Here is a 26026-nt window from a genome sequence, read left to right on the forward strand (position 1 = left end):
GTCATTGAAATATTAAAAAACTACTGCAAAAGAATAAGAAAATACATTTTCATATCTCTGATTCACAGCTTGGTTATTGGCACCGGCATCACCTCTCAACACGCTTCACTCTCGTTCACTGAACCACATCTTTTTCTTTCTTTCTCTGTCTTTAAATAATAAAATGTTGTGTTTAAAAAGAGTAATCAACAACTTCTGAATATTATACCTTTAGCTACTAATACTGCTTTTGGTGGAGAATAAATAAATACCTCAATTTCAGAATTGAAATTAAAACTGTAAAATGATGTTTCCATACCAACTTTAAAGGAAACATGTGATCAAATATTTGATTCAAATAGAAATCAACACTGAATCTAGTTAAAAAGAGCATCGCAGCTTTCCCTTAACAATGTGTGTCACTGCACTTATAATACTACAACAAAGATTTGAAGAAGCAAGCCTCATTATAACAATTATCAGTCCTTAGTAGAGCTCTAAGGAAATCAAGACTTCAGTGGAAAAATGAAATAAGTTTTGATGGGAAATGTCGTGTTAAAACACCTCACGTCAGAACAGAGGAGTGAAATGTAATCGAGTGGAGGGAAATTACTGTATTTCAAACCATTTGAAAGAACGTCAGAGTAAGAAAAGAAAAAGTACAATTTGAAAAGTTAGGTTAGCCTTTAACAACCCACGAATGCCAAGAAATTATAAAGCTATCTATTAAAATTTGAATTATGTGTATGGTTGGTCCTTGAATGAGTAGTGGAACTCTTCATTTGGTCTTCATATTAGTATGTAACACTTGTAACTGTCTCACCTGGACCAGTACTGTCTGGCTTGTCTGATGTATCGGTGCTGGAGCAGGTTTCCTCTCCCTGTGAATAACACAAAACACACAAAAAAATAAAAAAAAATAAATCACAAAAATCATCTTTTCTGTCACCTGGTTAAAAATATATACCTTTTTATTTCTTTATTATCTGTTACTGTTATTAGCTGTTACTTTTATCGTTGTGCTGAATATTATTTTTTTGTATCACATTTTCTTCTGTTGTTTTAACTCCATCTTTTCTTTACCTTAATTTAATATTTTTTGGTTTGTTGTGTATTTTGCCTGTATTTGTGAATATTACTATATCATGTCCTTTATCATTTTCTGTTTTTTGTTTGCTTGTTTCTTTTGCCCAATAATTAGTAATTGTTACAGCCGTGGCTCTATCTGACCCTGATTATTCCTTGTCTATGCTATTATCCACCGTTTTTCTACGACTGTAGAAAAACTCTTTGCTTCTGAGGGTCTCTTGAGTGTCCCTCAGAAGGTGTCCTCCTGAATGGCTGGCCTTGTGGGCTTGCGTGTTGATAACTGTGCTGGTTAATATCCAACACAGGATCTTGCCATTTAAAAAGCCTGTCAGCACAGTACTCTCACGACAGCAGCAGCATCTCAATCCTGACCGAGGTCTCAGTCAGAATGGGCACAGTTCTGTGAAAAGGACTCTAGAGTGTCCTATGATTCAATAGCTTGTAAAAAAAAAAAAACACTTTTAGAAGCAACGATTTAAAGTTTTCTGTATGACTTTATAAGTCTCTCACATCAGTGTGGAGGAATTTCAGCACAGTTTGTAGGGATGCACTGCTCTCTTAATACTCTATGGCAGGGGTGTCCAACTCCAGTCTTTGAGAGCTACGGTCCTGCAGCTTTTAGATGCATCCCTACTCCAACACAGTTGAACCAAAGGGTTGGATTACCTCTTCAGAATGCAATCAAGTTTGGCAAAGGCCCAGTAACAAGCCATTCATTTGATTCAGCTGTGTCGGAACAAAGATGCATCTAAAAGCTGCAGGACAGTAGCTCTTGAGGACTGGATTTGGACACCCTTGCTCTATGGCATAGATTCATGTCATAGAGTGGTTTCACCACTGCATGTCTGTTGGGTTGCAGTATGTACTTTGCGGGCCACTGCAACGCAAGGATTCTCCTTCTTTTCAGCCAATCCCCATTAGATTTGCTGGTGTGTCTGGTATTATTGTCCTTTTACATCACCTGGTCTCACATGATTCATATGCTCTGCTCCCCTTACCCCTAGATCAGGGTGTAAGAGTAACAATTCTTCTATACAATAAATCATTCTTTTAGAAGGATTCTTCAGACTGGCCAGTATAATTCTAATTAAAATCATGATACAGTAAGAATATTTAAATTATAGAACAGTGGCAGCTGCCAGTAGTACCCCTTAGTCTCCTAACAGATGCACCCGGGGTATGAATTTGAAAATCCCGTGCTGTTTTGTTCTGAAGTGATCACATTCACAAGATTTTAGAAAACTTGACCTCTGTGACCTCAACCTCTAAGTCAAAGATTCAAATTCATCCGAGATTTTTAGTAGATGCACCTATGGTATCAATTTGAAACTTTTATGTCGCCCTGCTTCTCGAGTTATAGCATTTACAATCATGGATGTCCTGGCTGCAACAACGGCAGTACCCCGTCAGCCGTTTTGGCTGAGGAGTAAAATAAATGATAATGAATGCAATACCACGCTGTTATTAAACTATGAACTATTGAAATGGACTATATGATCATATCACAAAGACACATTCCCTGTGAATGCCAGGTTTCTACAGATTGACAAAAACTGATCTTAAGCCAAAAAATATTTTTGGAATTCATGTTTTGAGATGGTCGACAGCTTTTATATTCACAGGTTAAACTTTCATTTTGGAGTTTATGTTAGTCACGCTGGACTTGCCAAATGAAACCTGACTCAGTAAGCAATAAAAACCTAGAGATGAGATTTTTGCATTTGGAAAACATTATCTGTTCTGCTGTCAAATGTATTAGAGCGTTTAAAAATGCACCATTAACTCAACCATTTTATTTTAATAGTACCTAGTAGCCATGCAAGTATTCAGCTTGCAAATGTCCAAAACGTAAAGAAATTCTTCCCTGAGGCAATTTTAATCCCCCTCCCCCATGCAAAATTACTTTTCCTTTTTTTTTATAACACATTGGAAGAAAGTATTCAAAGAAATCTCAAGTTGTCTGTGGCATGGTGCAGAGCGAGAGAGGAAGAGAAGACAACAAAAAACATATCACTAATATAGTCTCAGGAGAGCTTTTACTTCACCTTGCTGCTCTCGTCTCTATCTTCTCCTCCATCTGGTTTGTTTTCAGGATCATCCTTCGTCTCCTCAGTTTTGCATGCGCTGACAAGAGAAACAAAAACATAGAGGAGAAAAGCGTTAATAACAATATCCTAGTGAGCTTCTACCATATACGACTGGGCAACACATGTAAGGACAGAATTCGGGGGATGAATTAGAGTAAATGTGCAGTCTAGGACAACAGATTAAAAAAAAAAAGTAAATACAGGCAGGAAAACACGATGACAGAAGAAGAAAAAGCTGTTAACGAAGCACAACAACAAACAGCCTGCCAGATTATGAGCTGTGACAATGTGATAAGATGTAAAAAAAAAAACATTTTGTATGGCACACGTGTGTGTGTGTGTGTGTGTGTGTGTGTGTGTGTGTGTGTGTGTGTGTGTGTGTGTGTGTGTGTGTGTGGGGTGATGGGTACTTTAATAACAAAACAGCTGAACATGAATTCACATCTTCTTACATTTTGTTGGTGGCAATTTATTAATGCAATGAAGAAAAACAAATGTGATTATGAAAAATAAAACAAAGCCTCACTGAGGAGTCACATCACAGGCTCCACACAGATCTGCTTTAGTTTCCTTATGCTGGTTTAAATTGTTTTTTTTTTTTATTTATTTCCTCTTTTTAGTTCTTCACAAATTTCTCAAAAACCCAGTAAAGAGCAGAGTGGTTATTCTAATGTCTGATATTAGTTATAAGCTACTATTGAACTGCTGTTCAATGTTTTGGTGCACAGCATATTTCAAAATTTGCTAATGAAAAAAGACAGATGGGTCTCTGCAGAGATTTGATGTTTGTGGCATATGTTCATGTTTTTGAATGTGGGTTGCTATTTCCATTGTGCATTTTCACAGGGAGGAAATTAATAGTTTTTCCCTCATGCAGATTTTGGTTGGGTAGACGCTATGGCGACATAGTTAAGCATTTTATTTTTCCCCCCTATTTGTCAAACAGGCAAGACGATGTGAAATTTTTAGAAAATCACCCTTTTTCTAATTTCAAAAATTCACCTGCTACTAACCATCACGCTGGCCATTCAGCTGCCTCTCCGGAGTGAGATTCAAACTACTGTATAGCAGCAGGATACACTCTGCGAGTCAGACTGTGAGTCTGTCGCAGGGGTTTGCAAATGACTGTCTTCTAAATCAAATTATTTAATCATTTATTTAAAATTCTGCACCAATGCGATTCCAATTTTACTGGGGAAAATGAATTAATGAATTCACTGAAATGAATTCAGCACATGGGTTAATTAAGGGCACTTCTTAAAGGAAAAAAAATTAAAAAGATAAAAGGGTTTATTAGCTGTGAATAAAGAACTTCTATTCATCTTGGAAGGAACTTTCCTGTAGTACCAAATTTTCTTCTATTTTTTGTAAAGACAGAAATGAGAATTCATGTTTAGATTTTACATTATTTATGATCACTTGCATAAACTGTTAATGAATTAAATAAGCATTGTTCATGATCGCTCATGGATTTTTATTTCCTCAATGTATTTTTAGGTTTCTGCAAAAGTCCTGAAAAATCCTTCTATGTATAATTGCTGTTTCTTTTGGAAGGCTTCCTACCAGCATTTCAAAAACTTTTAACATCCAAAAATATCACACCTGTGCTGTGTGTGTTGTAGATTCAACATAAAGCAAAAACTCCTCGGGCAGCAATAAAGAGAAGTATTAGCACACAAAACACTTTCACACCTGTGCAGGTTCTGCATGGCCACATTTCCTGTACTACTGCTTCTGCATGCACAATTTCATCCTTGTAACATCGTCTCCATTAACATTTTGAGACTAGAAGATCTTCTTGCTACACAGTCGCTGTGCTCAGCTGGGCGCAGCTTCAGGTTGAACAGGTAACAAAGCGAACGACAACTTCAATTACCTTCAGGAAGTGGATCAAAGCTTCCTGTTCAAATGTATGCGTCTAATCTTCACAGCGCTACCATTAGCCGAGGCAGCAGCAGCACCCAGAAAATAAATTTCCCACACTTTTCTCGGTCGTCTATTTCTCTGGCTCACTCCCTCTCTGACAGTTATTCCTTCGCGGCTCCTGGCAGCATTGCTTCTTCTTGCAAGACTTGCAAGTATAGTGAAACTACCAGAAAACATTACTGCTGAAGCTGATTTTAACAGTTCTTATAAACTGTTCATGGGTATGGTGAGCCTAAAATTGAATACTTTATGATAATGTCCTCACAATAGCTGTGAGCGTGTTAGTCTGTAAGCTATATGAAAAATATTATCTGGTTGTTATCACCATAACAAGCACCTTAATTCCACCCTGTGCATTTATAATTGTATGTCTACGTGCTTTCAATCTTCACACTCAGTATGTAAAGCAGGTGTGTGAGCGGGGAGGTGACAGTGTAAACAAATACAAACAGGGAACAAGAGGAGACAGGATGTGTTGGCAACCTGCTGTGAACACTACTACCAGCAGTACAAATAAATATATAAATAAAAGGCGATGACTGGAAGAAGTACAAAGAACTGCTGAAGATCTGCAGGGAAGCTAATTAATGGCCCTGTGCTAAACAAAGAGGTTACTGAGGGTCAGCTGATAGAAACTGAGGTAATATCAACAAAGAATTTGTTTTTAATATGCACGACCAAAACACGGTGTGAGCTGCCACAGTAAGTTTTTGAGGCCTTTTTATAACGTGCTGAGAAGGGTCCCTGTGCCAAAACGATCAGTGTGTTTAATCATCGTTTCACATACCAAATCTAGTACGACGTACTCATATAAACATCTCATTGTTACACACACAGCAAAAAGAAAGACAAAAATTACAACAAACAGAAGATGATAATGTTTCGAATTTTCCCGAATACCCGAAAAACCTTTTCAGCAATCTATGAACACAATCGCGGTGGTCTGCTGTGTTGGTGTTTGTCTCCGTGTACCTTACCTGTCAGCGACGTCAGAGGCCACCTCTCCTCCTGCTTGCTCTGAGGACAGAGCTGTCACATCAGGCATCCCCACTCTTTCCAGAAAACACAAGTCTGGATCAGCACGCATTGCATTGTACCGCTCATATCCTGTCAGAGGAAAAACACTTTTACTAGTGTGAACAAGTATTTGAGGCAGCAGGACGTTTGCACATTGTGTATGCATGGAAAAACAAACACTTAATAAGTTAATAAACAATACATTATATCAGTAATGGAGCAATTATCAGCTGTTTTTTTCTTGAAGAAAGATTAAAACTCCATTATCATGTTTTGCTCTGCAGCCTTAGTAAGCTCAGCATAGCATGTTATAGTGTAGCAAGAACTAATATAACAGTGAAGTCTGAGTGGTGTTGGCATCTCCGAAAACATTAGAGCACTTTTGCAAATATGTGATGTTTTGATAAATCAAACAGATATTTGAAGTTTACACAGCACCATTCTCTCATAAAAATATCTTAAAAGTTTATTTTGTGACCCAGAAAGAGCAATATTTCAAACTCCGCCACTCTGCATTCCTCCGCCACTGCCTCGTTTGAGACGAAATGGATTCTGGGATATTGCATTTCGTCATTTCGAGCTGATTGGAGACCAAAACAGCCAATCAGATTTTTTTTTTGCATCCAAGTCTGTGATTGGCTGGTTTTGTGGCACAAATATAACGGTGTACAGAAAGAGTTGAGCGCGCACGGGCAGAAATGTTGAGAGCGCAAGCAACACATTGCGAGCAAAAACTGAGCGAGAGGGGCTGCTATTGTGTGCGTGTATGGATAATAGCAAACACTGAAATGCATTTTCTGCACGCAGCAATGAATTTTGTTCATTCAAATTTAGCTTTTCTTCATTCAAAATAAATTTCTCCTCAAAATGCAACACTTGCACCTGCAAATTTTTTTTACGTGTGCTCACATTTTTTTTTTACGTGCACTCAGAATAGTGGCACAAAAATAACGCCACAGTCAGTTACCATCTAACAAGCATCAGTCACAAGGCAAACGTATCTAATATCAACTGTTGTGAGTGGATGCTTGACATTATTGGTAGTTGATGTGAAATCAGTTACTTAAAACCTATTCACTCAGTCCTAGAGAGCGGTCAATGTCCCCCACTGTAACCACTGGTCTCTAAGGAAAAGTGTGTTTTCCGGGACAGGTTGGCATGTGCTTACTGGAGGTTGCAGACATTTGCTAGCTAGAATTTAGTCACAAAGAGGTGCTGCACTGAAAAACCTCCTTGCTTTTAGTTGCTAACAGGTTGTCATGGTCATCAGTAGGTTGCACAGATAGTCCCAAGTTGTCTCCAAAACAGTTGCAAACTACTGTTTGGAGGTAAATGAAAAGTGCAACACAACCTTCACTTTGAATCTGAATCTTCCCCGTTTCTGGTTTGCATCACATTTTTTCCAGTTTCACTATAGCTGGAAGAGTAAATGGCAAGTGTTTGCAGAAAGTTGGCTTCTTCCATGCAAACTAGAGTCAACCACAGCAATCTGCTAGTGAGCAAAGCATGCACGGTTAGGTTTTTGGTGCAGCTTTCCGACTGATTGCACCTGGCAACAGCGAGCAACCAATCACCAACCTGTTGGGGGATACACATTTACAGGGGACACAGGGGACTGCAGACCAGTCTCAAGGTCTGTATGACTGAGACCAAATATAAAAACAACGGGATTGTCTACTTAATTAATTACTTCTTTCACCCAAACTAATAAATAAATCTAAAGCTATATGCACACAAGGGTTGATATGCTTAACCATCCCACCCAAGAAAAGTCAATATCTGGGAAACATATGACACATATATTCCTTTCCAATGAATGTTGGTAGGTGTCCAGTGATATTCTAAAGCAGTTTCTCATCTTCAGCAAAAAAAAAAAAAAAAGTAAATAAATAAATAAACAAATAAAAATTGTGTAAACACAGATCTGAGAGTACTACACATTGCACACACAAATAACAGATGGCATCTATGTTTGTTCCTTAAAGTCTGTTCAAATTCAAGTCGAGCTTGGTAAAAATTTGTAAACAATTAACAACTGAATATTTATTAAAGCACACAGCAAAAAAAAAAAAAAAAAGTAGATGCTGCATGGCAAAATATTGTGCCAAATGTGACATCTGTATTCACCATGTTTGTGAACCCCGATGAGGAGAGACTTGTCAGCTTCTGCATCCCACCATGACACTGGAATCTCTATGTAGTCGACGTCAGGTAGCGGCACCTCAAGTTTACTGTCAACACACACAAACAGTCCATCCGTCAGTGCTGTCAGCGTCAAGTCAGTGCACTAAAACACAAGCCAGTCAATCATATTTCCCTCCAACGTTAACAGTAAAAGATCAAATGTGAGCTTAAAAAAGTGGGAAGACCAAAATGCTGAACAAATCAGCTCATTTTAAGGTTTTCATTTCTTGCCAGATCTGGTCAGCAGTGCCAACTGATCTGACACTATGTGAATGATACGTTGTCTGCATCATACCTGGCAGGTACCCCCTCTAAACCTTGAGTGGCAGCTTCCCCTAGAACCTCCACCTTTAGGTAGTACAACATCCGCACCCTCAGTAGCACCCTGTGGAGTGAGAAAGGAGAAGCGGTGTCATAATCCATGTCGTAAACTCTGTATGTTGTAAATAAACACCACCAAACACACTCTAGTGTAAAATAAAGTCCTTCATGTAAGTAGTGATAAGCAAAAAGCTCTGTTAATGCACTGACTTGTTGCAGTGTTGTTTGAGGTGTTTCTTGTAGCTCTCATCCTGCAGCACCACCTCTGGGTTACAATGGACCAGCCAGTCAGCATTCTTCACCTCAGTAACATTCAGCTGATTCTTCAGCTTCTTCCCCTTCCTACCCCGAGGAACGGGAGCTGATAAACCTGCAATGCAGACAAGGAGGAAAAGAAAGATTCTCCACAGAGTTAATGCTACCAATTTAACTTTGTATTTATACCAGTAGTTAATCCTGGTCTATACATTCCAATACGTGGTGCAATCTTTAGGTCATAAGCTGACTTTATACTGTATACTGTAGCACATGTGCAGAGTAAAATGCTAACCAGAGTGATTTACGAGTGCCTGATCTTGGCCTTCCTTGGTGGGTGTGATCAGATCCCAGATGAAGCTCTTTATCTTGTCATCGCCTTTGTAGTGTCTCAGGCAGTAAACCAGAAGAGCCCTACACAACAAAAAGGAAACATGATGTGTCGGACTCTGGCTACTGCTAACAAACAGACGATAATGATGATTCCTCTTACTCTTACCTACAGATCACCTCCATGTCTCTCTCTGTGAGGTGCCATTTAAACCGACCATGGTTTAGGATATCCTTCCACCGACCCCACCTAGAAAGAACAGAGAGGGCGGACAGAAATGCACACAGGAAACAAATGAGATAGTAAAGGAAAATGCAGCAGATTTCTATCAGTGATCTGTTCTTTGAAACAAACTGTGTGTGATCACAACTTTATTGAAAATTTTCCACAACAAATCAAACTGAAAACTTTAATGTTGTATTTCGGCTCATTTACGTTCACACTTCAGCTCCCAAATTAAAAAACATATGAGATAAAGGTTAAGTCATTATTAATTATGCCACGCTGTCTAATGGCCATGAACTGCCAGCTGTTAGATGTCACCTGTTAAGCATGTATATGCATTCCTAAAACAAAAAATCATTCCACCGCTAAGGAGATATTCTGCAGCAGCTTGGAAAAAGAACGGTCTCCGTTTTGTCTTTCGAACTGAGTTTAAGAGTCTTGATGGTCTAATATGGCATATGCAGTTTTCTTTAACACACTCTCCGGTCCTACCCGAATATTAGAAGATTCTTTTCAACCCGGAAACATTCGGCACGGAGGTAGCGGCGGCTACGTTCACCCAGGCGACGAGTTCGACAAGGCCGCTCTTCTGAGTCGCTGTCCAGCTCTGAAAACTCCATCAGCTCATCATCCTCAAAGGAGTTGTAATGACGGGTCTGCTTCCTTACACGGGGTGTGTCAATTACCAGTGACTCCTGGATAGAAGATAAATGTAGACAGCCTCTGATCAAGAATTGCATGAGTCTTTCTAATAACAGGATGAAGTATTTTAAAGAAGGTTCTAACTAAGTTTTATCCTCTGGTGGTGTTCAAAAAGGAAAGAACCCTGAGGAAAAAGGGAAAGGATGAAGATCACAAACATCCTCATGTCACTGGGGGTTTCAGTTTTTAGGTGTTCGGAGCACAAAATACCATCCCCCCACACACACAGTTTAAAGACATCTCCAGTTTTAGGTGTGCATTCTACTTCAGTAAAACTGTAAAAAAGTTTTTTTTCATCCTTCTATTATTCACACTTTCAAGTCTGATGTTTTAGAGTATTCACATCCTTATTCCTTTTCTTTCATTCATCCCGTCTTGTTTTCATTTTCTGTCAGCCTCCTTACCTTCTCTGATTTGGAGTCTATCTCTACTTCAGCGATCTTGGCCCATTTCTGCCAGAAGTTGGGGTCATCCAGAGAAATGTCTGTTCTGTTACCTGATGAGATGAAACTGGCCTGAGGAACGAGAAGCAGAAGGCGGGGGGAAAAAATATTAAGACCCAAAATGATGTTTACTTGGTTTTGACACAAGCTGGCTTACGATCAAATGTTTGGTCTTAAGCTGCCAATTTCTCAGGTTTAGCACAAATATTTTGTACTAAGACATTTGATCTTCACGCCAAACTATTTAAAGTATTCCGCTTTCAGAGCTTGTGAACACCACCTAGACTATGGGGCCGAATTAAAACACCATTTGAGACCCTAAAAATCCCTCCAGTGTGCAGCCTTTTTTAAGTTTTAGGCTTTAAGGAGTTTAATGTTGTTTAAGAATTTCCACCTTAGCGAACGTGGAGCCTTTCCCTTCAGACTGGATGGTGATTGTCTGAGTTCTCCTCTGAAGTATCTGATCAATGTCTTCTTCACAAAATTTGGAGCCCTCGTCTTCTTCATCCATTAAGGCTCCATATGCTCCTTTTTTCAACAAATCCTCCACTTCCATCTTTGAAAGCTGCTGCACCTGTCGCAAAACAGACACAAGCTAGGATTTGAGGGTTTCTCTCCCTCATACATACACAGCAGACCATCTCACACCAAAATGAATACAGATTAAACAATCGTATACAATATAAGAATATCTCAAAACTAATCTCTTACTCCATTGAGGCTTCCTTTACGGTTGATGTCTTGAAGGACGGCTTTGTCCAGTCCCAGCTTTAGACTGGCTTTGTCAAACATTTCCCTCTCATACGAGTTTCTGGTGATCAGCCTGTAGACTTTCACCGCTTTGCTTTGGCCAATCCGGTGGCAGCGTGCCTGGGCCTATAACAGTAGGAAGCATGGAAGTGTAAAGCATTACATTTTACAGAGACTTTCTCTCAGCTTGGTTTGAAAATACTTTATGAGGGCCTGAGACTATTTATACATCATTAAAGAAAAGGTAAAGATCAAAGTAAATTTAAATCTGTAAGATTTGCATATTGTTTGCATCAGTGCTTGTGACTAACGTTTGCCAAATTCAGCATAACTGTAACATAATTATTCTATATTTTTATACACATTAGAGGTAGTGGTTAGGAAGAAGTAGGTCTGCTGTACATCTGCCCCTGTAATGCCGACCAGGATAAGGGGTAGAAAATGGAAGGATCGATATTTAGCTTCAATTACTTTCCAGAATTAAGTGTAAAGATAAATGAGTTTATAAGTTAAGAGAAATTGTTTTTAGCATGAGGATTCAACCATGTCTATTTAGGAGTTTCTATTTTTTTGTTTGTTTTTTTTTAAACTAACTGTGCATGAGCACATTAACCTGTAGTTTAATTAGAGTGAATTTGTTCAACATATAACAGATCAGCAAGAAAGACAAAAACAGGGACTTGACAAAATCAAAATCGACACGTTAATGAAAAATCTTCGTAACTGTAAAGATTTTAAGAAAGCTTGATACAAGATACAGAAACAGGCATTGCATCAGAGCCGGGAGAAGACTTATACCTTCCGAGTCAAGTAACACTGCATGCTCACTTCATTATTCAAGGCATCCTTTCAAGCGTGCATTTTGTCAACCACTGCAGTCCCACTATTCATCACAAATGTCACTACATATTACATGAATGAGACAAGCAGCAAGTTAGCACAGTCAAACGAGAGCATGATTAAGATAGATCTCCATCTTTTTTATGATGCTCTGACAACACAAATTCATTTGTATGTCAGTAGGCATTCTGGTCTCATCAGTTACATACAGCATGTGCAAATTTGTGACCGCTTCTTTGGATGCTTTACGCAGCTCTGTGCCCACCTGCAGGTCATTCTGGGGGTTCCAGTCTGAGTCAAAGATGATGCAGGTGTCAGCAGCTGTCAGGTTGATTCCCAGCCCTCCAGCTCTGGTGCAGAGAAGGAACACGAAGCGGTCTGAATCTGGCTTACAGAAGCGGTCGATGGCTGCCTGCCGCAGGTTCCCACGCACACGACCGTCAATGCGTTCATAGGTGTAGCTGGAGATAACACACCAACACAGATTTGAGGGTAAATCGACTTTTCCCCTTTCTCCTTTTTGAAAAATGTTGCATTTTTTTTTCCTTTTCAAATTTTCTTCTCTCTTTCCCAAATTACCTGACTAACATTTCCTTTACTCTGAATATTACCTCGCTCTTTTCTAGCCTGCTGTACTTTCCCCTTACCGCCTCTGTATGAGGTAGTCCTCAAGGATATCCAGACAGCGGACCATCTGGGAGAAGACTAGGACTTTATGTCCTCCGGCTAGCAGTTTTGGCAGCAGCTTATCGATCAGCACCAGTTTACCGGCTGCCTGGATCATGGCCTGCAGCTGGAATTCTGGTGCTTCTGGACTGTGGCTCTTCTTGAAACTTTCCAGAATCTTCTCTTCAGCTCCTAGAAAAACAAAAGAAGGCAAAGGTAAAGCAAGTCAAGGCAAACCAAGGTACATTTATTTTATTTAAGCATTCTATGCTTGAAAGGAAAAACACCCAGAATCTGGGTGCATGGCACTACGCTTCAACACAGCTACCTCTCGCACTCATGGTTTCTTTCTAAACTGTTTTGACTCGCTGTTAGCTGACAACATGGTATTGTAAATATATTGTGCTAATACATTAATAAGTAATAAATTCAATAAATAATTCTGTTATCAAAGATGTGTACATAAAACAAAGGAGGCAGATTCATGCACACAAGGTCAATGAGTGTGGGAGTGGAGAGTGAGGGAGTGGGTGAACAACTGCTTGACTATGAATAATGAATAACAATCTGTGAGTGCTTGCATGTTTGCTCTCACCTGTGATAAGGTAAGGGTGGTTGCAGCACTTGCGAAGCTCCATCATGGTGTTAATGAGGTTGGGCATGTTGTGCTGGTTTGCTCCTTTGGACAGGAAAGAGAAGTTCTTCTCCAAGATGGCTCGGTAGTATTTCTTTTGAATGTTGGTCAGCTCAACCTGAAAAGAAGACGGGAAAGAAAAAAAGCATCCATTTAAAATTGTGTTTCTTTTTTTTAAGCAGCTGTTAAGTAATGACACAAGCTGATATAGCGTGCTGTGTGTCAGTGTTATGGAGAAGAAATCTTCAAGGGGACCTATTGATGCTTTCTCTTATTTTCCTCTTTGTCATACATCCTGTTGTAACAGTAGAGACAATAGAGACATGCGCTCAGTTACCCCAAGATAAAAAAAAATTCTGATGTCGTTGTTTTCACAAACGCGGACTTGCACTGAAAACTGTTTTCTCTGTGCGGACCTCAACGAATTTAAACAAGCATGTTCTGACTTGACAGATCATCCTATAAAGTAGAAATTACTTACATTTTTAAGTTACACTGTTAATAATTTAACATGATGTCACAAGGTTTGCAGATGTATCAACAGCAGTTTTAATATGGCTACTGTGGAAAACAGATTTTAACAGTAATCTAAAAAAATTTGACAAATCTTTTGTGATTAACTTTATAAAAGGACAAAACACATCAATGGCATTCACTAAGAAGGTTTTACAGACAGGCAGAGCTGGGGGTGGGGGGGCTCTTATTTCTCATCATTAAGAGGTGGCAATATGCAAATGAATCTCAGCAGCTGAACAACAAGCACTAAAATGAGGAGAGCAAAAATCCCTCATTTTAACTTTGTCATAAAGTTCAGAAAAAAAATAAAATAAAATTACAAATTATTTGTAATTATACAAAATATATAAAATGTGCATCAGCTGCTAATAATCTAAATTGCATATTTAAAAAAAAAAAAAAAAAATCTGTTGGGGCTGAGAGCGCCGTTTGTATAGTCGCACATCAGGTTGAACGTTAATGACTGTAAATTCTCGCCTATCTATCAGCACATAGAGTTTTTGCACTTATAACTAACTAAATAAAGACTGCGGGTTGAACGCTTTTTTGCGGGACTCATACCTGTTGTTGAAGTTGGACTTTCTCTTTCACAGCGCAAAATGTTTGAAAACGTGTGTAGCGGCTCTGTAAATGAATGCGCCTCCACGCTGCTCCCCCTGGTGGATACTTAAGAAATTACCACTGGTTTTCCTAAATACTGCTTATGGGAGTTACAATCGTGTTTGCATCGTCTGTACCTGTGCATGTGCAATGACAATAAAGTTGAATTCTATTCTATTCTATTCTGTTACAGGCAGGGTATATCATTACGGTTATCTATCAGTCGACAATCGGTCAAGAATTCCAACAGACATCCATCATGGTCCTGTCAGCGATGCGGTGGCCATTTTAAGTGGCTGTATCTGTATGTGTTTGGAATATGAAAGGAAACTGGAGCACCCAGAGGAAACAAGACCAGACACTCATCACAGATGAACACTCATTTTAATTAACTGACAACTTCATTTTAATTTCATTTTTATTTAGTTGTGTTTTAAGAGACTAATAAAGACTAATAATACTGATAAAAATAAGTGTAATTGCTGGATTCAGTATTGTTGCCAAGTGAATGAAGCTTTCATCAGTAATGTTTGATGAATCATTCAGCCATAACAGAATGCAGCAAGATAAAAATATTTCCCAGCAAAGAGCTCAGAGAACTGTAAAAATAGGAGCATTACTCCCATCTTACATTTCTATATCAAGCACACACGAAAACACAGCCGTACCTCTATAATCGTCTCTTCTTTAGGTGCGAGATTTTTCTCCACGTCATCTTTCAGTCTTCTTAGCATCATGGGTTTCAGAATGGCCTGAAGCTTCTTCACCTTTTGGAGAAATTAGACAAAGTGTGAATGCGATGCTCAGTAAGAGGAAAAAATAAACAGAGCGAAAGGCAAGATGGGCCGGAGAGAATAGCAATGTTAGCACACGACGTCAAAATTTTCATTTTTCTTGGTTAAAATCTAGAATGGAGGAAAACTGTAAACTGTGCATACCTGTTCGTCAGTCTTGAGGTCTCCAAACTCTTCGAGAAATGTGCTTTCTGAAGGGAACTGTAGTGGCTCCAGGAAGTTCAGCAGACTAAACAACTCCTCCACTGAGTTTTGCAGAGGGGTTCCTGTCAGCAGGACCTTGTGTTCCTGTTGGAATATGTACAATATACTGAAGAAATAAAATAACAACAACGAAATACACACATAATCTGCTGAGTTCATCTAAAAAAAAAAAAAAAACTAAAAAAAAACCCAATGGGATAAATAAGACTACATTTCAGCACTAAAACAACAGCCTTTTTGTTTTATTTTATATAGCACACACAGACTGACCAGGTTCATGAGTTTGAGACCCTCAAGCAGTTTGCAGTTCCTGTTTTTTAGCCGGTGGGCTTCATCGATCACCACACAGCGCCAGTGCAGCTTTCTCAGCTCTGGACAATCAGCCATGATCATCTCGAAAGTGGTGATCAGCCCATGAAACTTAAGCACACCTGGGATAGTGTTACCCTGTGAGAGAGGGAAGGGTGAGAATATAAACTTCATATTTCAGGGTCAAGATAATCAAAAGGTTCATGTCAATATCACATCTGTGGTTCAGTTTTGATCCCAGTTTTCTTTGCTGCCTCTGATACACTTGTCTCTCTGCCTTTGTTATAAAAAAAGAAAAGGAAAACGCATATTTGGTATTTCAGGGGTGGACATTATAGAACTTTTGCTGACTAAGAAATAGAATAAAGAATGCCTCAAACAACAGAAACTGCTACACAGCTGCATTAGGCTCACATGACTAAACTTAGTATTCAAGCCCCTCGGATATCTGCGGAGATAAAAATTAAAGCTTGCATAATAAACGCATACACTATAGTAATGATAATTCTCTGTTATACATACTGTAAATAAGAAGCAATAAGAACCCTGATGCAACACTGTTATGTGTACAAGCCGAGTGAAAGCGAACGGGTGTTTAGCAACTGAATGGTATAATTTTTCCAATTTTTATTGATTTAAACACAAGCTGAAAATCATAAACAAAAACATCTGCTGTTTAACAGAGTCAGATAAATAAATACTGAGGTAGATGTTTAACAACATTGCAGTTATTTATGAGCAATAAAAATTTACTCTACAACTGCGATAACTCATTTGACCGACCACGAAAAATCATCAATCCAAAGACTCTGCGCCGTCTCCCAACTTTAACATTGGCTTCATCTGTATTTTTACTTCAGTTGGTCTATTTATTATGTAGGTGTTTATGCCTTTAGGTGTTTTGTCAAATAAAATACTGAAAAATGACACAATCTCGGTTTCTTACAGACTAAGCTTCAAGCGCAAGTACAGAACAAAGTTGAACTGATTACATTTTTTTTCCCAAAGGAGAAGCTGGACCCTGTAGCATTTCAATTTTTCCTATTAATTTAGTGATTGCAGAGCAAATAAAGACATTTTATATCACTGTAGAAGGCCCCAAAACCCCAACCTCTCTGGAATTTCAACAGGAATCAAACACCAAATATTTGAACACACCTTACATTTCAAAGCTACTAGAGAAACATAACACAGCTGATTCAGTTCCTGGCTGATCAATGAGAGGAGATGACTGCAGTCAAACATTACCTGTGGGTCTCTGTGAAACATCTCATACTGCAGGATCATCTGCCGGCTGATCTGCGAGCCGTGGTACACAATAACGTTCATGTGCGTCCATGTGCGAAACTCCCTCTCCCAGTTGGTGATGGTGGACAGAGGTGCGATGATGAGGAAGGGCCCGCGAATCCCCATGCTGAAGATCTCGTAGAGAAAGGTGATGGACTGAATTGTCTTTCCCAAACCCATCTCATCTGCTAGTATACAGTTTTTTCTAGGATGAAAACCAGAGGCATCCATTTGTGCAAATTATACAATAACTTCTTCATGTAATAGATTACAGTTTGTGTAAACATAATTGTCTCAACACATTTGTGATAATAACGTGAACTCTGCATCTCGTAACACGAATCAGTCAAACATACAAATGCTCCTCATCTAAATGATGACTTCTAATCTCATAAGTTAAAAACTAATTTAAAAAGTTTGAGGTTTTAAAAATTAAAGCAAGGTTTGTTAAATTTTGCTTCTGTAATGACAGTAGAGCCAGACTTGTTTTACATCCCAACATGCATTTGCAGGAATTTTCTTTGACTTTTACGGTACACAGATTGGAAGACTGTTTCTCATGTGAAAGTGCTTTTGTGTTTTTGAAGTGAAAGGAAGTCTCACTGGTTTTCTGCACCACATTTGTACACGGGTCACATTTCGTGGAACTAATTTGTTTCAGGCCAGCAGTGGGGCTGACTTTAGTTTGAAATGCATTTAGAATGAAGCCATAAAATATGACAAGATTAGATACAGTACATCTATTGTCTCGTTTAGGTTAGGAGTTGCACTCATGTTTTATTTTGGGCCTCTGCTTCTTGCAATCAGGAAGTGCTCACCATGATTTTTAGTGTGTTTGCGTGATGTTTTAGTTTATGTATGCAGGTAATGTCCCCCAAAAAGGACTAGGGGATTAAGACTAATAATAAAATAACTGGGTTTAAAAAAATAATAATTAAATTGCCTGTTTTTCTTTTGTTGTCTATCAAAGAAAAAGAAGAAAACAAACAAACAAAACATCAGCAGACCATAAATGCTGCTTTAAATAAAGGGAAAAAATTAATGAATCATTCAAAGGAAGAAACCCACTTCTCTGCTAGCAGGAGGTGACAACTACTCACTAGTAGCTCAACACATAATTTTTTTTTTTTTTTTTTTTTTTATAATTGAAGTACAACATGCCAGTGAAGCTGGCACACTGCGACACACTCCACCACGAGGACACATTTCCAACCCTGCCAGAGCTTGCCCACTGAGAGACTGGGCAGCGCTTCTCCGCAGCTTTTATAGTGCAGTGTTGATTGATTGCTGAGTGGAGTCAGCTGCGCACTGGCTCCACAGGAGAAAGAGGTGGCACCTGAGTCAGGGAGAGAGCGGCAGGACACACCCACACACAGAGCACGCCTGCTAGAGAAGTAACAATGTATACAACCAGTGTGTATATATGTATGTATGTATGACCTATAGGAGCCATCCAGGTGAGTCGTAGTCCTCAGTGCATAATTGGAGCTTAACTGACTGTAAAACTGTCATTGTTTATGACTTATTTTAATTAATCAACTAACTGATCATGAGAGTTTGCTTTATTTCTTTTATTTAGCCCTAAATTTACCCTGGATTGTTTGAACCTCAGTGAGTGAATGTGACTAGAATGGTTCCAGTGTGTATATTCACCTGTTGTACCAGTTGAACAGTAGCCAGTTCATTCCCTCTAACTGGTATTCTCTGAGCTGGTTTCCATTTCGGTAATCTCTAGAGCGCTCCAGCTTCTGCCACTTTTCTGGAGAAGGACGCTCCTTTGATGCAAACACACATACAAATATAAATTGCCCTTTCAGTACCTTTTCAGTAATTACTAAACAAAATGCAACAACAAAAATACAGTTATTACATGTTATGTGCTGTATTTTTTGATTGGAATCATTACAAAACTCTATCCAAGAAAACTGGGATATAATCAGATGATGAAATTATTTGGTTCCTCTCATCAGTCAGAAATAAGATAAGTGAGTTGTGCCAGTTTATAAGTGTAAAATGAAGCTATTATAGAGGTTGAATGGGTAAATAAGGTGATTATACTAGATTTTAAATTAATAATAGCAAAGGAGCTACAATAACTTGCTCAGTTTTTGCTCCCGAATGTCCAAAAATTGAAAGAACCTCAAAAAAATTGCTGCTATTGAAGTAACAATTATGTATTCAACCTTGGAAAGTAAATATGCTGTTGGGATAATGACAACCTATCATGTCACACCGCTGCCATCTCTTGCTTCTGCTTACAAAGCAGTTATACTAACACTAAACAGCTAAGAACAGATCTATAGTTAAAGAGCAGAACATATCTGAGGCGAATCAGACTGTGAGGGATTAAAAGAATTTAAAGAAAAAAGAAAAATCACACAAAGCCGATCATGTTTGCACTCGTTAGCATTGGGAAAAAAGAAGCAACACCAAAAAGGCAAAATTGAGGATCAGTGGTTGTAGAGATGTGGGCAGACAAGGTTGTCTGTTCCGCAGAAATGGCTAGAGATAAAACATAAAGTCATAATGGTGTACACTAGCGCAGTTTCCCTTTTTCTATTATCCTCCCACCAGCCTAACTTTATAATGTAAATGTTTTCTCTCACTATGTATCTAAGATGGCTCAAAACGTCTGAATTGCCGCCCACATCTCCATATCTATTCAGAAATTCAAATGAGTCTCAGCTGTGAAAATAATAAATAAATAAATAAGCCTATCGGAGCATTGTGGACTGTACTGAGAGAAAAGGGACATTATCTTCCTGTACCAGAGCAGGAAAAATAGTCTGAAAAATGGCAACCACTGTAGCAAATACACAGTTACACAAATTCAATATTATTCACAGAAATGAGTCCTAAATGGAGCACATTTGTTTAATCTACATATTATTACTTGAACTAATCCAAGCACACTACCACAGCTTATGTTGCGACTGAAAAGGAACTAATGATCATCTTAGTGCAAAGGGATTAAAAGGATTAAACTGCTTCCCAATGAACAGTGACCAGAACATGACAGTATAAAACAACATAGTAAATCATGACCATTATCAGGCAGCATCTGCTACATAGTGGTATAATATAGCATTTTTTCAAAAACAGCAGTTCTGAAGTGCAACAGTGTGTTGCGCTTTTTCCTCAACTGAACTCAACCTTGCCCATCTGTTCTTGAACTGAGGTTTGTTACAATGAGGAAAAAATTTCTCCTTAATTTTAAAGCGCTGCATCAAGTTTTCTTATGGTACTCATCTTCGATTACGTGTCTACTCACAATGTGTCTGAGGTCTGCAGGCAGTTTCTGGATCTCCTCAAACTCTTTGATCTTCTCTGGGTCCAAGTCCTCTTGCAGCTCCCACGTTGCCTCCTCATATGAGAGACTGCACCACTTAACGAGGTAATGGGTCACCTCCTACAACCACATACAAGAAAGAAAAAAAAACATGTTGTATTTGTACCACAGGATTCTGAGAGCACCATCACACTGAGGATCTTCGGTAATAGCTACTTTCAAACCAGAAAAACACCTCTGTGGGAGGGTGTCTGTGTTTATGTGTTACCTACCTCTCCGGTCTCTGTATCTGTGGTAACAGCTACCTCCAGCACTCTGTCCACTTCTACATAGTCTGGGTTAAATAGGTCCTCATCGGGCTACAAAAAAAAAAAAAAAAAAAAAAACAGAGACAAAGAGGGATGAAGGGAAAAAAACAAACAAGAAAAAAAAACAGTTTGATTCTAAAAAATAGTCTCACATGAGAACACCTGAAATGTAATTTGACTTTAATCATTAGCATTGTGTCACAAACCGGGCCGCATGGCCATGACAAAAACCCAGAGGTGCATAGTGCCATTTCTCATTTTTGTAACTCGTCCACTGATAATTCTTCTTCTCTTCTTGTACGGTGCCTATACATAGTTCTCCCCATCCATAACAACATGATACCCTCTGTTGCAGTACTTAAAAAGCTCCCAGGGAACAACAGTGACTTAAAAAAAATGCACAAAAATGACTTGCCTTGACACGTTGCAATACAGGGAGTGCAGAATTATTAGGCAAATGAGTATTTTGTCCACATCATCCTCTTCATGCATGTTGTCTTACTCCAAGCTGTATAGGCTCGAAAGCCTACTACCAATTAAGCATATTAGGTGATGTGCATCTCTGTAATGAGAAGGGGTGTGGTCTAATGACATCAACACCCTATATCAGGTGTGCATAATTATTAGGCAACTTTCTTTCCTTTGGCAAAATGGGTCAAAAGAAGGACTTGACAGGCTCAGAAAAGTCAAAAATAGTGAGATATCTTGCAATACTCAGAGACATGGCCAAGGTAAGAAAGGCTGAAAGACGACCACCACTGAACAAGACACACAAGCTGAAACGTCAAGACTGGGCCAAGAAATATCTCAAGACTGGTTTTTCTAAGGTTTTATGGACTGATGAAATGAGAGTGAGTCTTGATGGGCCAGATGGATGGGCCCGTGGCTGGATTGGTAAAGGGCAGACAGCTCCAGTCCGACTCAGACGCCAGCAAGGTGGAGGTGGAGTACTGGTTTGGGCTGGTATCATCAAAGATGAGCTTGTGGGGCCTTTTCGGGTTGAGGATGGAGTCAAGCTCAACTCCCAGTCCTACTGCCAGTTTCTGGAAGACACCTTCTTCAAGCAGTGGTACAGGAAGAAGTCTGCATCCTTCAAGAAAAACATGATTTTCATGCAGGACAATGCTCCATCACACGCATCCAAGTACTCCACAGCGTGGCTGGCAAGAAAGGGTATAAAAGAAGAAAAACTAATGACATGGCCACCTTGTTCACCTGATCTGAACCCCATTGAGAACCTGTGGTCCATCATCAAATGTGAGATTTACAAGGAGGGAAAACAGTACACCTCTCTGAACAGTGTCTGGGAGGCTGTGGTTGCTGCTGCACACAATGTTGATGGTGAACAGATCAAAACACTGACAGAATCCATGGATGGCAGGCTTTTGAGTGTCCTTGCAAAGAAAGGTGGCTATATTGGTCGCTGATTTGTTTTTGTTTTGTTTTTGAATGTCAGAAATGTATATTTGTGAATGTGGAGATGTTATATTGGTTTCACTGGTAAAAATAAATAATTGAAATGGGTATATATTTGTTTTTTGTTAAGTTGCCTAATAATTATGCACAGTAATAGTCACCTGCACGCACAGATATCCCCCTAAAATAGCTAAAACTAAAAACAAACTAAAAACTACTTCCAAAAACATTCAGCTTTGATATTAATGAGTTTTTTGGGTTCATTGAGAACATGGTTGTTGTTCAATAATAACATTATTCCTCAAAAATACAACTTGCCTAATAATTCTGCACTCCCTGTATTTGAACCCATTTGTCAAACAAGTCTACTAACAGTTTTGCAACAACAACGATTTCTCTCCCATGAAGTGTGACAAGGTCGACTCCCATGAAGATGAAATTGTGCACTTAAGAACAAATGATGCTTCTGTGTCAGGGTGTTACCCCATCACATCCTGATGGAGTTAGCCTGTTAACCTCTGAAGCACCCTGAACACTTTGCAGTAACACAGGATGGATGCGCTGTGAACTATCAGGCAGCGTGGCCCATTCATTACATACACAAACTAATCATATTTATATGTTCATAATTATTTTGTTATGGGCAACACAGCTTTGGAAATGGTTAGCTGGATAATAGCACATGAACTTGTCTTGTCATTTAAAAGGAGAATATTAACCCTTTATCCAGTCCTGAACAGCATATGAGGGTATGATGGTTAACCTTACCTCGGCAAACAGGTGTTTCATCTGGGCTTGTTTGGTCCTGAAGCGCTTGATTTTCTGGTGGATTCTGGGATCTTTCTCTAGTTCTTCCAGAGTGGCCCATTTGCAGTGTAGGTAGGAACTGAAATGACATGACAAAAAACATAGCCAGCTACTTAGCCTTTCAGCTCGTGTGAGAACAGCTCAGAACAGGATGTCAAAAGGATGATCTAAAACCTGAACACTGAAAGTGGTTCAGAGGCACATGAGAAGATGATTTAAATACTCGTACAGTTTTCTATTTTTATGGGTGGATTCCCAAAACAATCGGGCGTTTGCCTGTTTGAACTGTGTGAACAGTTGAAAATCAATCCATAAAGAGAACAGCCTTCACCTCACTCAACATAACCAGTGTTTTCTGCACTGCAAGTGATTAAAATATGCATTTTCAGCTAGAAGTAGTTACCTTAATTGGAATTAATCAGCAATACTGAGAAAGTGTTCCCTAATTAAAGGGAAAGGAAAGACGGCAAAACAAATTCTACTACTGCTCCTGTGGCTGCAGTTTAACATACGTGATTTAATCTATAAACCTCAACCCATAAATGGACAAATACTAGAAATGTATCTGACGTGTTTAAGGGATACCATGTAGTTACTATGCAAATGCTTATATATTTGCAATTGCATTATGCATAATGGTGATTTTTTTTAATACTACAAATATTACACTATTACTACATATTTCTAATTTCTGAATACATTATTCTACTGAGTAACATTCATACTGACTCAGTTTTACTGCTCAAGCGATCTGATCATGTTTTATTCATCACCTCAGAGAGTAAATTACAATCTTAATTACTAATGTATATTTCTCTAGGTCTTTTCTTTATAATAAAAGGTCCCAGAGAGAGAAAAAAGTCTCAAGAGATCCCTAGACTGGCTGGAGAACCTGAGCCTCGGGGATAAAATTAACTGAGTGCTTGTGAGACTACGGATGCAAAGCTACAAGCAACTGTTAGAGAACCACATGTGTATAAACTTCGAATTACTTCAAATAAATGTCATAAAAACTATTAACAACTTCAACAAAGGCACGACATTCCTTTCATGTAATGAATGCGAGGTTGTAAGACGAAAGATGACGAGTAACTGACATCCCTCCAACCAGTAATTAACTTGTCAAAAGACCTAATTATTGGCATTGCTGACCTTTTTGTCAATGCTAGCAGCTGTCGTGCAGTCAAAGTTATCATTTTATCAACGATGGTGACGACTGCCTAAATGTACAAGAGCCATGCCCAGTTTACACAGTCATGTACACACTTTCATGCTCTGAAGTATGGAAGAAAATTAAGTGATGGTTTATTATGAAAGCAGTGCAGATCTAAGAATGTTTGACCACATAAGCAATTATAATCTGCCACAATTGCAGAGCAGCCACAATTTTGTTGTACATGTACAATAAAGGGCTACTCTAATCTAGTCTATAACACACGATTTTGCCAACAGTTGATCTAACCTGACATCAAACCTGCAATGCAGCACAACATCTCTAACCTGTGCCTCCTCCAACAATGATCACACAAGAGGCAAAGGAATGTTTTCACTGTTGTGCAGGAAAACATACAACAGTGAAAGTGGCCTCATCCGTGACAGCTAAAAATATCAATTTCCAGTATATGTAACTGCATGAATAACCAATGTCAAAGAGGTACTCACAAATTTCTATATTTGACATAAAATTCCTCAATCTCCTCCGTTTGGTCCTCTGATGATGACGTCTATGGAGATACAGAAAGAGACAAAACTAATAAACGAGAAATAAGCGAGCAGCGATAAAGAAAAAAAAAAAAAAAACTATATAAGCCGAGTGTGTGTGTTCATTCTCTGTCCTTCACCTCTTTCTTCACTGTTCTTACAGCCAGAATTTTCTCAATGATGTTGGCCTCATCCTCAGGTGGTTCCTGAGAGACAGAATCAGAAGATTAACTACTGAAGCTTAAGGCTGCAATGCAATGCAAAGGTTTTATTCAAACAGGCCTAACACTAAGACTCCAAAGCAACAAACCTTTGCAATCAGATAAACACCAAAAATGTATTTAAAAGCTATAATTATTAAGATATTAAATATTATAAAACCTTAATGATAACATAGATATAACAAAACTGAGAGGAAAAAGTAAGAAAGAACCAGATGACCATCTATGTGCTTACCTCAGCCTGCCATGCCAGAGCAGTGGCATTGAGCGCCGCGATGCGACCGGCTCCAAGAACTGCAATGGTCTCTCCGTCATCATCTACCACCTTAAAGTCCAAATCTTCGTTGTACTTCCTCCTTTTGACTTGTCGTCCCGAACGTCGCTTCTGCAGAAGGAGGGGCAAAAAAAAAAAAAGAGAGAGAGAATACGAGGAGAAAAAAGGACAGAAGAATTAAAAAGAAGGCATGAGGAAGTATATCTACATGTAAACTAAAGAAAAGAGAAATGATTAAATGTTTATGCTCAGCGACTGTGTATCAGTGTTACTCTTACACAATGCAGATACTGCAGTGAATGTAAGAAAGAATGCTAAGCTAATTAAGTCAGGTTGACACTCCGATGTGGAAATCTTGTCCATTTTATTTTGTGCCTTCAAAAATGTCTTTCCAGTCAAAAAGAGAAGCAATCTGTAAAACTCCACCTGCCTCCTGAAGCCCATCCGATTTCTCAGTGACACGACGACTTTTATCAACACATTGCTCTCCTGGATATTTGAAACACACTGGTGTATTGGCTAGCTCAGACTCTCTCCAGCTGCTACAGAGTGCTGCTGGAAGACTCCAAATTAGCACCAGCAAAATAGAGAAGCATTACAGCAGCACTAGCATTGATATTCTGTATGCCTGTCAAATACTGAATTGACTTAAGCGCTCATCTGCCTCCACCCTACCTCTAAGCCTTGTAGATCCTAGAAGAACTGCTTCTAATTGCGGACTGCATCGCACAGTCAAATGTTCCTACCTTAATGACGCAAATCTCAACACATTCTTTCAACTTGTGGTGGCTCTTGTTTATTTAATGGCCTTAGACATTTAATCCTGTTTTCCATTTTGGTGGTCTGTGCAC

At 38.9% G+C, this 26026-nt stretch overlaps 1 protein-coding gene across 3 annotated transcripts in view; it reads right to left on the reverse strand.

The window, feature by feature from the left end:
* chd6 (chromodomain helicase DNA binding protein 6) overlaps positions 1–26026 on the reverse strand; it is a 98943-nt gene that overhangs the window by 18684 nt on the left and 54233 nt on the right. For all 3 annotated transcript variants that reach the window (XM_004547354.5, XM_076884193.1, XM_004547355.6), the window contains exons 6-31: positions 25137–25286; positions 24821–24886; positions 24642–24703; positions 22941–23058; positions 20721–20807; positions 20431–20568; positions 18813–18934; positions 17121–17364; positions 15834–16010; positions 15504–15647; positions 15234–15332; positions 13411–13567; positions 12797–13007; positions 12415–12610; positions 11271–11435; positions 10954–11133; positions 10521–10631; positions 9907–10109; positions 9358–9438; positions 9154–9272; positions 8814–8973; positions 8578–8667; positions 8226–8329; positions 6059–6188; positions 3114–3192; positions 803–860 (exon numbers count right to left, since the gene is read on the reverse strand). In XM_004547354.5, coding sequence (XP_004547411.3) covers positions 803–860; positions 3114–3192; positions 6059–6188; positions 8226–8329; positions 8578–8667; positions 8814–8973; positions 9154–9272; positions 9358–9438; positions 9907–10109; positions 10521–10631; positions 10954–11133; positions 11271–11435; positions 12415–12610; positions 12797–13007; positions 13411–13567; positions 15234–15332; positions 15504–15647; positions 15834–16010; positions 17121–17364; positions 18813–18934; positions 20431–20568; positions 20721–20807; positions 22941–23058; positions 24642–24703; positions 24821–24886; positions 25137–25286 — 3451 coding nt within the window. The remainder of the gene's footprint in view (positions 1–802; positions 861–3113; positions 3193–6058; positions 6189–8225; positions 8330–8577; positions 8668–8813; positions 8974–9153; positions 9273–9357; positions 9439–9906; positions 10110–10520; positions 10632–10953; positions 11134–11270; positions 11436–12414; positions 12611–12796; positions 13008–13410; positions 13568–15233; positions 15333–15503; positions 15648–15833; positions 16011–17120; positions 17365–18812; positions 18935–20430; positions 20569–20720; positions 20808–22940; positions 23059–24641; positions 24704–24820; positions 24887–25136; positions 25287–26026) is intronic.

This window comes from Maylandia zebra, linkage group LG5, assembly GCF_041146795.1.
Source record: "Maylandia zebra isolate NMK-2024a linkage group LG5, Mzebra_GT3a, whole genome shotgun sequence".
Lineage (NCBI taxonomy): Eukaryota > Metazoa > Chordata > Actinopteri > Cichliformes > Cichlidae > Maylandia > Maylandia zebra.